Below are 13,820 nucleotides of genomic sequence, written 5' to 3'. Positions count from 1 at the left end.
CTGTTATTAAAACACTACAGGTTAGTTCATAGTAGACAGCAGTATCCATGTGCCTATTCTGATTGTGTCTGTGTTTTCAAAACATGGAATGCTCTACATAGCCACTTAAGCAGATCACATACCCAAAGAACTCTAGACAAGTCTGTGAGTTTGGCAACATTTAACTGCCATTTGTGTTCCTGCTGCAACATAGCTTCAGAGCAGCAGAGTATTTTTCTCACATTAACAACCATCTAAAATGTAACGAGACTGTGCATTGCATGTTTGAGGTTGTTCTTTCAAAACAAATATCTATGGTACATTCAAGTCTCATCGAAATAGGAAACACAATCCTTATACCTTAAAAGACTTTAAAATCGGTATTGCTAACACTATTGTAGGCCAAACATCAGCTGATGACAGTACAGACACTATTGTAGAAGAGGACATAAGTGCAAATATTGATCACGATACAACTATTTTTATTATTAAAACAGGTGTACCAGAAACATCCACTGGTAGTAATGAAAGCAGTGTGTCCTCATTTAACTTGGGTAGCCCCTGCTCTGGCCACAACCCTGATTATGACACAGATATACTGTCATCGCCAGAATCCAGGTCATCAAGCTCCTCGAGCTCAGCAAACTCCACGCTGCGATCAGAAGCCTGGCCACTGGACTTTCGCATACCTGAGTTTAGCTTCGATGTAGAGCTGCAATTGACAAAAGGCAACCAGGAATTCCAAGCCAATGGAACACTTTTAACCCTAAAACCAAAGCTCAAGTCTGACATTTTAGAGAGCTTGTCTTCAGAAATTATGAAGTACAAAGCTTACCCTTTAGACAGCAATCTTAGTGATGTTTGCCAAGCTTTGGTTGTAAAGCATCCATGCTTGAAAGAGAAGGGTTCAGAAACTGGATTTTCTGCATGGAAGATCAGTTTGAAGTATAAAATGTCAAACTATCGTGGAAAACTGAAGAACTTAGGGTGTAGTGAGTTGGTCATCAATCTCTCAAAAGAAGAGGGAACAGTAATGTGCATCCCAACCAAGTCAAGAAACCCAGGAGAGCGGAGGTGAATTTCTGCCCTGATTATCCAGCTGGAGAAACCCAAGAGAGTCAGGAAGAAGAAAGGTTGGTGCTGCTTTCAGAGTTCAAGAAGAAGAACAACGATGAAACCATCAAAGCAAAATGGCTCAAACCTTTCTCACCGGAGGCAAGAAATTCTTCAGGACATGCCCTTCAGTAGCTGACTTTAAAAGCCGATGGCCAGCTCTTTTTTCTCCACGTGAGGTAACTGAATCAGTTGATCTGCAAATGCACTCCACATGCAATATTTTAAACCCATCATGCTAAACATTTGTTTATTTTACAGATAAATGCTGAATTCCAGCGCATCACTACGGTCCCGCTAACATCCACATTTATGGCACAGCTGGACAACAACACAACCAAACTGACCAAAGTCTTCAGAAACAAGGGAGGAACATCTGGACGCAAGATCACAGAAATCATGGCTGCAATTGATGAGGTTTGGAATTAATTTTTTGAATGCTTCATTCCTCTTTTAATACATATGATTTTGTTGTCTCCTTCTATTGTAAGGTAAAGTTTAATGTTGGTATTATGGGATTGTTTATTCTTTGTCCTTTTCATGATAGTGTTGTCACAGTAATAAAGTTTTAAGTTGATTTGGATACTTCATAAAAAAAAGCTGTTTTTACAGGACCGTAGCGTTTCCAAAACGGGATTTGCCGCGGCTCCCTGGGGAGAATTTTGGCATTTACAGTAGAAAAGCTGAAGCTAGAATAAACTGCCATCAGGCACCTTTCAAACCAAGACGGGATAAAGGGAGGTCTCTGAGCGCCCCCCCCGCATGTGACGTACAGGGTCACGCATTCAGCGTCAATTGCAGCGACCATGGTAAACAGACAGTAGTTTTAGCTTGGAGCTCACCTGTTGTCTCTCCCGCCCACGCTCCGCTCTGCGCAGTGTTTTTACCACTCAATTGAACCGCTGGCTGTCTCTCACTGTCCCTAAACAGACGAGCGATCTGTCTTCTTAATGGCCAAAAGAACGTAGTATCACTGCGTCCGTCCAGTTGATCATAAACAAGCTGAGCAGCCCATGGTCTGCCTGTGTTATTTACTTCTGCTGTCAACCGAGGCAGCGCTGCTCTGGCTCCACTACGGGGACTTCCTCTGTGACAAGAACGCTTGATGTGCGTTCAGCGAACAAAGGTGAGGGACTCAAGCGGCAATATTACTACGAGGCAAAACGTCTCAGAATCGAGTTTTATCACTTTTCACCTTGCCGCATTTACGCGGCTTACAGATTCGGATTTATCACTCTGTAATGATGCGATGGTCTGTCTTATAAAATCAGCTCAAAAGTAAAGCTATTGCACCAACATGCTTTACCTTACAAACAGTTTTGAATCTGGTACTTGTTGGTGTTGTCTGTAATATTCAGATTGTGGTCCTGGATGTCCTCTGCTGTTGGTTGTTTTGTGCCGGGATCACACCGTGCGTTTTTTCAGCCGTCGCACACGGCTGCCCATGCCACACTCTTAGGACGCTAGAGACGTGACACACTGTGCAACACACGAGTTCAGTGACCCAAACTCAAGCAGAGACATGGAAAACATGCAGAACAGTGGGCCCTGAGGACCAGGGTTATGGGAAACCCTGGCTTAGTACTACAACTGTTTTTTCATTTGTCCTTGCAAAACCTCCTGTTCAAGTCCTCCAAACACACCCACGTCACCCCGCTTCTCTTCCAGCGTCACTGGCTGCTGGTTAACTTCAAGGTTCATTTCAAGATCCTGGTTCTGGTCCTTAGGGCCTTACATGGACAAGCACCATCATACAATGGAGATCTTCTCAGTCCCAACACCCCCAGCAGGTCCCTGAGGTCCAGTGATCAAAGCCTGGTAGTGCACAACAGTCTAAAGACCAAAAGTGACAGATCATTGCTGCTGTGGCCCCAAACTCTGGAACTCTCCTCCTAAGCCTTAGATCAGTGGACTCAGTGGTTTACTTTAAAAAAAAAAAAATCCTCTGTTCAGGCTGGCTTTGGTGTGATCTCTTGTTCATCCTCTTCCTCACTGGATTCTTCATGCTGCTGTTTTTGGTCGGGTTTCTGTTTTTTTTGGGATCCTGTGGTTACCTTTTTTTGCTCGTCACATTTTTTCAAATGATAATGTTCCTTCTTTCCTTAATTTTTTTTTTTTAAATTTTGTTGTTCTTCTGTAGTGTGTCATGGACTTTTTTTTCTCAAAGCATTATATACATTTATTTTGCTGAAGTTAACTGAAAATGTCTTTAAAGTTTAGCTAAGTCAAATTTGCTTTTATGTTTTACAGAACGACACAGTTGCAATGAGAAGAGTGTGTACGCTGAAAGGACTTGCAGTCTACCTCAATGAAGATCCGAACAGCTTGATCAAAGAATATCAGGCAAGTAATCAAATAGAAACAATTTCCAGTAATAAAAATTTAACTGACGGTAATTTTTCCTCACACACATTCACTAGATTATAACAAAAAGTTAAAATTAGAACATTATTGGAGATATAAAAGCACAAGCTTATGCGGGAGTGACCCTTGCCATTACAGTTGGGGTGTAATGTGGGCTGAGTGTACTGTCTTTCTGCTTTGTTGTTCTGCCGTGTAATCTAGATGATGGACCAACACCTCTCATCTCACTCTGAGCTGTCTACTGTTTTGCAGCTTAAAGGGATATTCCACCCCAAAGTGAAAATTGGTCTATTACCATATTACCCAGAGTAAGATAAGTGAGAAAAAATAATTTTGTAACCAGTGCAATAATTCTCCTGATCCGGCAGCAGTCTATTTGCTTTTGCCTAGCATTTAAAAATGGAGTGAATGGGAACTATAAGCATTTTGGTTGCAAATGACTCTTTAATGGTGCAATTATTCCTGGTGAGCTCAATAATCATATCGACTTTAAATGAAAAGTAATAAGTAACTTGAAGGATTTGGAGGAGTAGATTTAGACTTGGGAATACATTATGGTTACCACATACAACACTGTAAGCCGCCGCTGCATGGTGCATGGATATTCGAATATGTGTTTATTTATGGAAACCAGAGGCTTTTTCAACCACTGTTGTTGTATCCAAGTGCTATGCCATGGCGGGTTACAGGGTGCTTTGGCGTAACCGTAATGTAGGCCCAAGTCTAAATCGCCTCCTCCTGCAAATCCGTCGTGTTACTTTTTACTTTTCATTTGCAGTCGACATGATTATTGAGCTCACCAGGAACAATGGGTATAAGATCAGAAATGTACTGTGCTGGTTACAAGATGCTTTTTTCTCACTTATCTAACTCTTGGCAATATGGTAATAGACAAATTTCCACTTTGGGTGGAATATCCCTTTAATTGATAAGAAACCCTGCAACTTGTATTATTATGTTTATTTATTTATTTTTTTAGGATGTGGACTTCCATGAGGCCGAAAGTGAAATGGAGAAGACGCTCATTGGCATCTACGTCATCAAACCAGAAGGAGAGCGTGACCTTGACCCGGCAGAAGACATTGGTATCATAATTGAGGGTGTCGCTGTGCTCAGAGATCTTCCTGATGTTGCCACTGCTGTTGTGTTGTTGTTCGGCCTGATCTACACTTTAAACATGAGCTACCCATCCAACCTCAGGTACACTTTTGAGTTTTTTCAGAAAGTACTGATGGGACTTGATGCTAAGAAGCTATCAAACAAAGTTCAAGTGCTCAGAAACAAACTCCTTGAATAAAGAGGAGGAAGCGGAGGCCCTTATTGCTTAACTTAGTTTGAATGCTTTACGTTCAGGTATAGTTAAGTTGTTCATAAACACTTTTTTTCATTGTCAGTACTGTTTCTTGGGAACATTCACCAGTTTTAGAGAACAATAATGTTCATTTGCATTTTAGCAAAATACTGTTACTTAAAAATTGGTGTTGCACTTCTTCTACTGCTACTTGACAACATACAGAAAATGACAGACATTTTAAAAGTTTTAGCGGTTAGGCCGCTGTGATTTGATATTTCAAAGAATGTGACATTTGGCAGCTGTCTGCAACTTGGGATGTAACCATAACTTGAAAAACTGAGTAGCACTGTTTTACAGTACAGTTTTTGAACAAAACAGCCAATTTTCACTGTTTTAAATGAGTTTAGTTTGCTCTTTCATGCTTACCAGTGTTTGAAAATAATTCCTGAAACGTCTTGTAAAATGTAGATTTTTTTTTGATAATTTGGATGCTTTCTGGACCAGTTGAAAGACAAGTTGGTTAGCACTTCACTGATCTTTGAAGTAAAATATTGTTTTATGCACAAAGTATTTAGTTAAAGTTGTAACAAGTTGTCTGCATTGATTGCACTTTGTGTTAAGCTACGGCTCTACAGTCTTTTCGGTCTGTCAACAAGTATTTAATATGTACTGAATGTGCTTAGTAAAGACAGGACTTTGTTGGATCATTTTTTAATCATTTTAGTTTGACGACAAGTTGGTTAGCACTTTGTACTGATCTACATTTTCTGCACAAAATATTCACTTGGAAGTTGTAACAAGTTGCATTGATTGCACTTTGTGTTAAGCTGTTGTGCTTGGAAAAAGTATTTTATATGCACTGAATGTGCTTATTAAAGGCAGGATTGTGTTTGATAATTTGGGTGCTGTCTTCATTTCTTCCTAAAAGATCTCCCTAAGATTTACTTAAAAATGTTATGTCAAGTGGTTCCACATAACTGCTTTAAGTAACTTTTAAGAAACTTTGCTATTTTGTATGGAAGTAACCAGTGTAAATGATTTATATGTAATTGTATTGAATAGAAATTACTTAACATTTTTATGTAATTCAAAAGCAGCAAAGTTATGTAGCAGCTACATAACAGTTTTACAAAGATACTACCTAACCAGGTTATGTCCTTCTAAAGCAGAAAAGTTATGTACCAGCTAAGTAACAGTATTACAAAGATATTGCCTAAACAAGTTATGTAGGCTTAAAGCAACAAAGATAAGTATCAGCTAAGCATTGCAATTAAGTTACATTTAGCCAATACACTTACGTAAATCTAACTTAACAGTATTGAGTTCAAACTAAGTAACAACATTTCTTAAAAGTTACTTAAAGCAGTTGTGTGGAACCACTTGACATAACATTTTTAAGTAAATCTAATGTTTTATTTTTTTGAGTGTACCTTACAATATAAAACACTTTGAGGCAGCCGTTGTTGTGATTTGGTGCTACATAACTAAACATTAATTGAATTAAATTAAATTGAACTGAATGTTAAAATCACTGAGATGAATTAAAACTTTGTTTGGGTCTTTGGTTGATTAATAAGTGGAAGATTGCTTCCACAGATTGTTGCCATGCTTGGCCTGTGCTTCAGCGATTCTGACAATTAGTATGACTCAGATGTGTTGATTCATTTAAACTGACAATCATCCTGTTGCAACTGGGTTTCTATAAGGCTGAGTAAATCAGTTTGTTGATCAATTATTAATTCATGCACTAACAGGTCTCCAATTCAGTGACAGACTCCAGAGCTGTAAACATGCTACATTTATTACAAGTATGAATAACATTAAAGAAGGAGTAACTAAACATCTGCCACACTGAGCAGGAAGGTGCAGGAGGGATAGGTGAAGAGGCTACCTTGCTATCAAGCAGGTAAAAGCCAAGCAAAGCTAGTGAATTCCTAAAGACACAGGGAATAATGTAATTAGCAGGTGAATCAACACAGAATGTGTTTTGGACAAACCAAGATTACAGGATGAAATAAGACATTATCTCTGAGTTTTTAATTAAACTGGCTACACAGATAAACTACACAAAAATGCCAGTGTGTATTGTAACAGGAAGTGTAATTCAACCACAAACAGAGCCAACAGCAGTAGTTTAATTAGTAATTTAATTGCTGCAACCTTAACGGTCATGGTATTTAGCCTATTAATAGAGATAGAGTCTTAATATTTAAGACTGAAGCATTAATTAATGGTGTGACTTATTTGAGTTGTCTTGAAGCATTAGGATCTAATAGACAAGTTGATGGTTTGGAGGAAGTAATTATTGAAGGATCAATCAGAGAAAAAGACTAAATAAATGTAATGATATTAAAAGTGGTTGTATGTAAATTATGACTAATTTATTCTCTAATGGTTCAATTTTATTTGTGAAGAAATTCATGAAGTCATTACTAGTTAAGCATAAAGGAATCCTCAGTTCAACAGTGTGATGAAGAGAAACCTGGTGTTAATTTTATAGAGGTCTTGTTTTTTAAAGAGCAACTCTTTTTCCAGGCTGTATGAAGATCTTCTAAATTAGTAAAACATTATTTCCTCCCAAGCTTATGGGTTATCTGTTTTATGGTGGGCTTTTGAGTGTTATACCAGGGCGTCAAGTTCTTCTGATTTCAGGCTGTCTTTTTCAGTATCCAGAGCAGAACCCAGTGAGGACGCAACAATATTAACTAGATAATCGACTTCTAGGGGAATAGAGTTTAGAAAGCTGCTCTGTACTGTTTTGGCACATGGTTTTGAAATGACTGCTGCTCTATTCAAAGTGGGATGGATTTTGCCTTGCAATTTAAAGTGGAGTTGGAGTGATACAAATAAAACTATATTTCCACCATCTTCCAAAAGTTAACATACTCAGAGTACTAAACCTAAATTCTGGAGTGGGCGCCAGACCTCACTGTCAACAGAGCAATAACAATCACATGTGGCCCAGCAATCACTTTACTGCTGGAAATATTTAGGCAGTTATTAACCTGTGTAAAGAGTGTGTGGATATCATGTCAGAAAACTCAATGTTTAGTTACAATTTATTTGTCAAATTCTCTGCTTTCTTCTTCCTTTTTCTTCTTTGTAACTTACATAAGATGATTGACATTTAACTCAGTGAAACGACACCCATCTGGATTGTGATCTAAGCTAATTTATTGTAGGCTAGTGACCCAGTCTCTGTCATGACAGATGTCTACATTTTGACAGAATGTCCACATAGCAGTCCACCACTGCCAATCCTGCAGTCTTCTTATAAAAGTTAAATATATTGATTGAAAGAATGAACAATAAAGATAAACACCCCAAAAACACCTAAGCAGGGTTCAAAGACACATAAATAATGAACATTATACAGGCTGCTTCCAACACATCCCAAAGGAGAAGAAACTAAAATCCACTGAACTTTTATTTTCATGAAAAACATTTTGAGACAAGTTTTGTTTTTGCACAGTTTAATAATCAGTACCAAACTGTGACACTCATTGTAATGGTTTATTTGGTCCTCTCAGATTTCAAATTATTATTACACAACAAAGAATAGAAGGAAACTCTGGAAGCAAAAAAAACCCCGTTGCCAAGCAGAAATGTGGACTCAAATCCAGAGGACTGAACATCGAAAGAAATTTTAGAGTATGTTTTTAGAGTCTTTATTAAACACCAGAGGAATTAACAGAGCAGATCATGGGAATGGAGACAAAAGTCTAAACCACGGTCAGAACAGTCGAGTTATTGCTCTGAGAAGCAAAGTTTTTGGTGTGAATATGGAGCAGGCATTGTGAGGGAATCTTCCAGCTTATGAGAGTGGTGGGTCCAACCTGGAGGAAGGCAACCAGTTTGTGGGAAGTAACAAATGAGTGCAGGCAGGAGTGTGCTGGAGTCTGGTGCCATTTTTCTTACTTTTAGTATATTTTTTTGCTGTCTATTATATCCTATAGGTGCTCTGGTAATAAAATAATGAGTTATTCACATCACTTTTCAGTGGTTTTTATCTTGTGTTGAATTGTTAGAAATTATATATCTTAATGACTGTATCCAGCTTCCTTTTCTGTGCTTTAAGGGTTTGAATGAATTAAAAATTATTCTAAAATGCAAATGATGTACAAAGTGTGTGATGATAATAATGTCTGAAATGTGACGAGCCATGAATAATCCAGTAGAATGTCATTAACACCCCCATTAAAATTGGCATTATTAAGAGGTTAGGGCACACCACTGATGCCCACTGTTGTTTATCAATGGTTTTTCACATTTATGGTGTTTTGGCTTGAATTCCTGTCAAAAGAAAAATAGCAGGCAGCAGAATGGAAATGAAGTGCTTAAACCAATCTTTTATAGAGATTAGCCATACAATGACCTGCTCATCATCGCGTTTGCTGTCTGGAAATAGCTAAATCTGCATTTTAAAACGAGCAACACTTATGAATCATACATGAGGATAGACATCGGCCACTTGGGAATTAATGCAGAACTGTTGAATGTATTACAGTGCTGTGTTTGGCTGTGCTATATCTGCAAAATGATGATATGTGAGCTTGTGTCTTATCATAAGGTTTGTCTTGAAAATCTACATACTGCTGTCGCGTCTGTTAGTTCAATACCAAACTTACTGCTGCACCTCTGGCAGGCCTAAGGCCTTTGGGCAGCTGTTCTCAGCTTTGAATTCTCAGGATTTTGCAGCCTAGGTGCTTCACATTTTCAGGGTTATGTCTAGCCTGGCAGCTGCTGCTTACCTCACTGAAAGATGACTCAAGAACACAGTGCTGAATGTCCTCAACAGATTTATTGCCATGTCTGTACCTGTCATGGTCCCTCTGTTCTCACTGGTCTGACCTCCTCAAGCTCTTTTTCCCTTTGCTATCTGTGTGTGTTCTGGTGTTCTCGTCTTTGTGCTGCATCTGGACTTTGAGGTTTTTCCCCATTCTGGGCTGCACACACCTACCTTTGATGATCTCGTCAGGAGCCACTATTTAGGAGAGTAGCTGAGCTTCAATTGATGCTGGGGCAGTAGTCTCACATATTTTCAAATCCTCCACCATTATACCAGTCCCCAAAAGACCAGACATATCCACCCTAAACGACTTCAGGCCAGTGGCACTCATACCAGTTGCCATGAAGTGCCTAGAACAACTGGTTCTCATGCACATCTACCACATGGTCCCAGACACTGCCGATCGCCTCCAGTTTGCTATCACTGGAATGGAGCGGTAGCAATAGCCCTACACCACACTCTGCAACATCTGGTAAGCAGTGTTGGGGAGTAACGGAATACATGTACCGATGTTACGTATTTAAAATACAAAATATGAGTAACTGTATTCTGTTATAGTTACCGTTTAAAAAAAGTGGTATTCAGAATGCAGTTACTTTGTTGAAATAAATGGATTACATGGCGGTCTTTTCCTGTTTCACATGTTAGGCTATGCTCTCTCTATTTTTGGTAATTCCACGCTGGCGGAAGCCCAAACAAAACACGCATTAAGAGGCTCTATTGTATCTCAATCTTGCGGCCCATGTCACCTCTACTTGCGGCCCGCATAATGATGTGAAGAAATTTTTTTTTTAATTATTGTTCAAAAAAATATTTAATATGAAGACAATAGGCAGAGTGTTACAGGCATAGCCCTAAAGAATTGTAGCCTCATGGGCAGTGTGGCCCAGTTGTAAGTAAGCTATTAAGACTCGACTGTACACTGTGTTCGTGTTTTCCTCCAAAACAATAAGTTTCATTGGAGCAGCCTTTCAACGCCTCTCTCTGTCTCTCACTAGCAAAGTTGACCCAGACAACAAAGTAAAGCTAGTTTTCAGCTACGAGCCCGACACGAACCCGACGTATTAGCCAGAGGTCCCTTTACTACGGTTCGGAGCCGCGGACCTGTTTTATATACGCGCGGAATAGTTTTCTATAAGAGATCGCTGCAAAAAGTGCAGCCTTACCAAATGTCCACCTACTGTTACTCATTTATATTAAGATTTAAAAATCCAGTTGGTATTGGTATGGCGAGTAACCTTCAGTAATAGTAATAAATCACACAGCAATAGTACATTCATGTTGTAAAAAGCATGATAATATATTAAGTAATCCAAAGTATTCAGAATACGTTACTCTCATTGAGTAATGTAAAGGAATACGTTACAAAATACATTTTGGGGCATGAATTCTGTAATCTGTAGTGGAATACATTTTAAAAGTAATCTTCCCAACATTGCTGGTAAGTAGCAGAACTTATGTCAGGATGCTTTTCCTGGAATACAGTTCTGACTTCAATACTATCCATCTCGGCAAGCTGATCAAAAAGCTGACAGACCTCGGCGTCCCCACTCCCACTTGCAACTGGATTCTGGACTTCCTGACTGATAGACCACAGGTGGTGAGAATGGAAGGATGGGTGTCTGCCGAGCTCACAGTCAGCACAGGATCCACACAGGGCTGTTGCCTCAGCACCAAACTGTTCACCCTGTACACTTGTGACTGTGTCTCCATCCTGGATGACACCCTCATCATTAAATACACTGATGACACCACCATCCTAGGACTCATAAAGGGGGAAATGAGTCAGGGTACAGGACCCTGGTAAACAACAGTCTTGTCTACGGAGAGAATGACCTCATCATCAACACAGCCAAGAACAAAGAAATTATACTGGACTTCAGGAAAAATCCTCCCCCTCTGCAGCCTCTTATCATCAAAGGAACTGATCCCCTCAGGATTGCAGGTTACACCAGACCTGAACTAGACTCTTAACACCACAGCCACAGTGAAAAAAGGCCAGCAAAGGCTCTAATTCATTAGGCTGCTCATGAAAGCCAGCCTGAACCATTGCCCTCTCACCCAAGACCTACAGAGGACCAGTAGAGAGCATTGTCACCACAGGCATCACTGTCTGGTATGGGAACACCACACAGGCAGAGAGGAAGGCTCTGCAAAGAGTCATAAAGACTGTGGAGAGCATCATAGGGAAAAAACGTCCATCCATGGACTCTATATACTCAGAGCACTGCCAGAAAAGAAGAAAGGGAATTATCAGGGACTCACTCCATCCAGCTCACTCTCTGCTCTGACACAAGAACTGCAAATACAACCTAAGACACAGCAGAGCAGACAGCATCATCACTCACAGAACAAGGTTTTTGAATAACTTCTTCCCTGTCACAGTCAGACTGATGGCAAACAAAAACCACTGAACAATATGCAATAATAACCCCACACTACATCACTTCACTTGTCAGAAATGTGTATATCCTAACTGTGAAATATCTGCAATATATTCAGGCTCCTGTGTATATACTGCCACTCCTCTTGTAAAGGGGGTAGAATTTATTATTTATGATTTATAATTTACAAATTTGTATTAGCATTGTATTGTCTTGTTTATTTATGTCTATTTTTTCTAACACGCTTACTATGACAGAGAGCTCTGCACAAGAATTCCAATGTGCCTTGACTGTTGGTTTATGCATAAGTGCCAAATAAAAAACCCTGAACCTTGACCCTTGGTAAAAAGAAGCTAGATTGCTACTTTACTTTTTTACTTGGCCTCAGCAGGCATGGTCATCTTCTTATATAGAACACAGGGTTTGTGACAACAAACCTATTATAGGTTTATAGCAAATGCATCCTGTGATAAAATGTGTCAGATCATACAGCTCACTTCAGCTAGGGCTTTTTTATTTAACTCACAATTTCTGTTGTTGTCATGTACGGTCGTGTGGCAGGCAGTGGTTGGACCCAAATGCAGGACTCAAAAACAAGGGTGTAAACTAAGGGAGGCGGCTTTCTGCTGTAACAGAATATGTGAAAAGTATTAAAGATACATGATTTTTTTTCTGTTGTGAATACAACTTAATGAAAACTTACTGGAATATGTCATTTTAATGCATTTTTAACCCATTATGGTTTTCTACTACATTCATCTTTACATTGTGACTCATCATAGACACTTGGTGTGCAGTCTTCTTTTGGCTGCTTCCTTTAGGGCAGGGGTGCCCAATCCCAGTCCTCGAGAGCTACTGCCCTACAGCTTTTAGATGCGTCCTTGTTCCAGCACACCTGAATCAAATGAATGGCTCATTATCAGGCCTTTGCCAGACTTGATGGCATGCCGAATTGGTAATCCAACTATATGATTCAGCTGTGTTGGAGTAGGGATGCATCTAAAAGCTGCAGGACAGTAGCTCTCGAGGACTGGGATTGGGCACCCCTGCTTTAGGGTGTCACCAGCAGGTCATCTGCACTGTAAAAAATATCCGTATATTTAACAGTGAAAGACAGTAAAAATACAACAGGAAAAACCTGTTAACTATAAAACAGTTTAAAACTGTTGATTTGATGTGAAATTTCTATAAATAAATGAATGTGGAAAAACCGTAATATGTACATTTTTTCTCTGAAAAAAAATACATAAACCTACTGTAAATCACTCTTGCATAGTTTTTTTAATGGAAGATTCCAATAAAGTTTAGAACAGGCAAACACAATGTTTTTTACATTTATTTATTGAAAAAAATACAGGTTTTAATTGCTGAATGTAAGCATGGTTGTGCTGGTAATGGATACATGTAATATGACTTTGTGATTTTTGTATTAATTTCACATAATATTAATAATGATGGATTAAATAGCGGTTTTCAAGAAGCCCAAAGCACTTTACATTAAATCCATTCTTGATTCATAGCACATTTAATACAGCATATTCTTCCTCAAATTGTAATATAACAGGTACATATGTCCCAAGATCTTTATACTAGAAATGTATTAGGGCAATTTTTGGATGTAGTTTTTGTAAAGAATATGGGATGTAGCTGTTAAATCTACATTCTGTTGAACTCAATAAGCCATGAGCTTAAAATGTAAAAGCCAACAACAACTTGAGAGACCTACAACTAATGATAGACATACTATAATATTGAGTGAATTCATATAATCAGTTATTTTGATCAGTGTTAAAATAATAATCTGCTGTCTGTTCTATTTATTCATAGTTAATGTTAGGGAGAGAGTGAGAAGGACTCCTTCTCACTCTCTCCCTAATATCCTCCTTTGTCACAGTAA

At 38.9% G+C, this 13,820-nt stretch overlaps 1 protein-coding gene across 1 annotated transcript; it reads left to right on the top strand.

The window, feature by feature from the left end:
* Positions 1 to 1,169: 1,169 nt before the first annotated feature.
* LOC120443544 lies at positions 1,170 to 4,761 on the top strand. Its single transcript, XM_039622407.1, has 4 exons — positions 1,170 to 1,271; positions 1,354 to 1,509; positions 3,343 to 3,435; positions 4,436 to 4,761. The coding sequence occupies exons 1-4, from the start codon at positions 1,170 to 1,172 to the stop codon at positions 4,751 to 4,753; spliced, it is 669 nt and encodes a 222-aa protein (XP_039478341.1). The 3' UTR covers positions 4,754 to 4,761.
* The last annotated feature ends 9,059 nt before the right edge of the window (positions 4,762 to 13,820 follow it).

Source organism: Oreochromis aureus, linkage group 14 (assembly GCF_013358895.1).
Source record: "Oreochromis aureus strain Israel breed Guangdong linkage group 14, ZZ_aureus, whole genome shotgun sequence".
In the NCBI taxonomy this organism is placed as follows: domain Eukaryota; kingdom Metazoa; phylum Chordata; class Actinopteri; order Cichliformes; family Cichlidae; genus Oreochromis; species Oreochromis aureus.
This window is presented reverse-complemented; position numbering and strand designations above follow the sequence as displayed.

Excerpts from the sequence above, each read along its gene's own strand:
- LOC120443544 (XM_039622407.1), top strand. The coding sequence starts at position 1,170 with ATGGCTCAAACCTTTCTCACCGGAGGCAAGAAATTCTTCAGGACATGC. Across the intron at positions 1,272-1,353 it reads CTCTTTTTTCTCCACGTGAG|ATAAATGCTGAATTCCAGCG; the intron begins GTAACTGAATCA and ends TTTATTTTACAG. Across the intron at positions 3,436-4,435 it reads GCTTGATCAAAGAATATCAG|GATGTGGACTTCCATGAGGC; the intron begins GCAAGTAATCAA and ends TTATTTTTTTAG.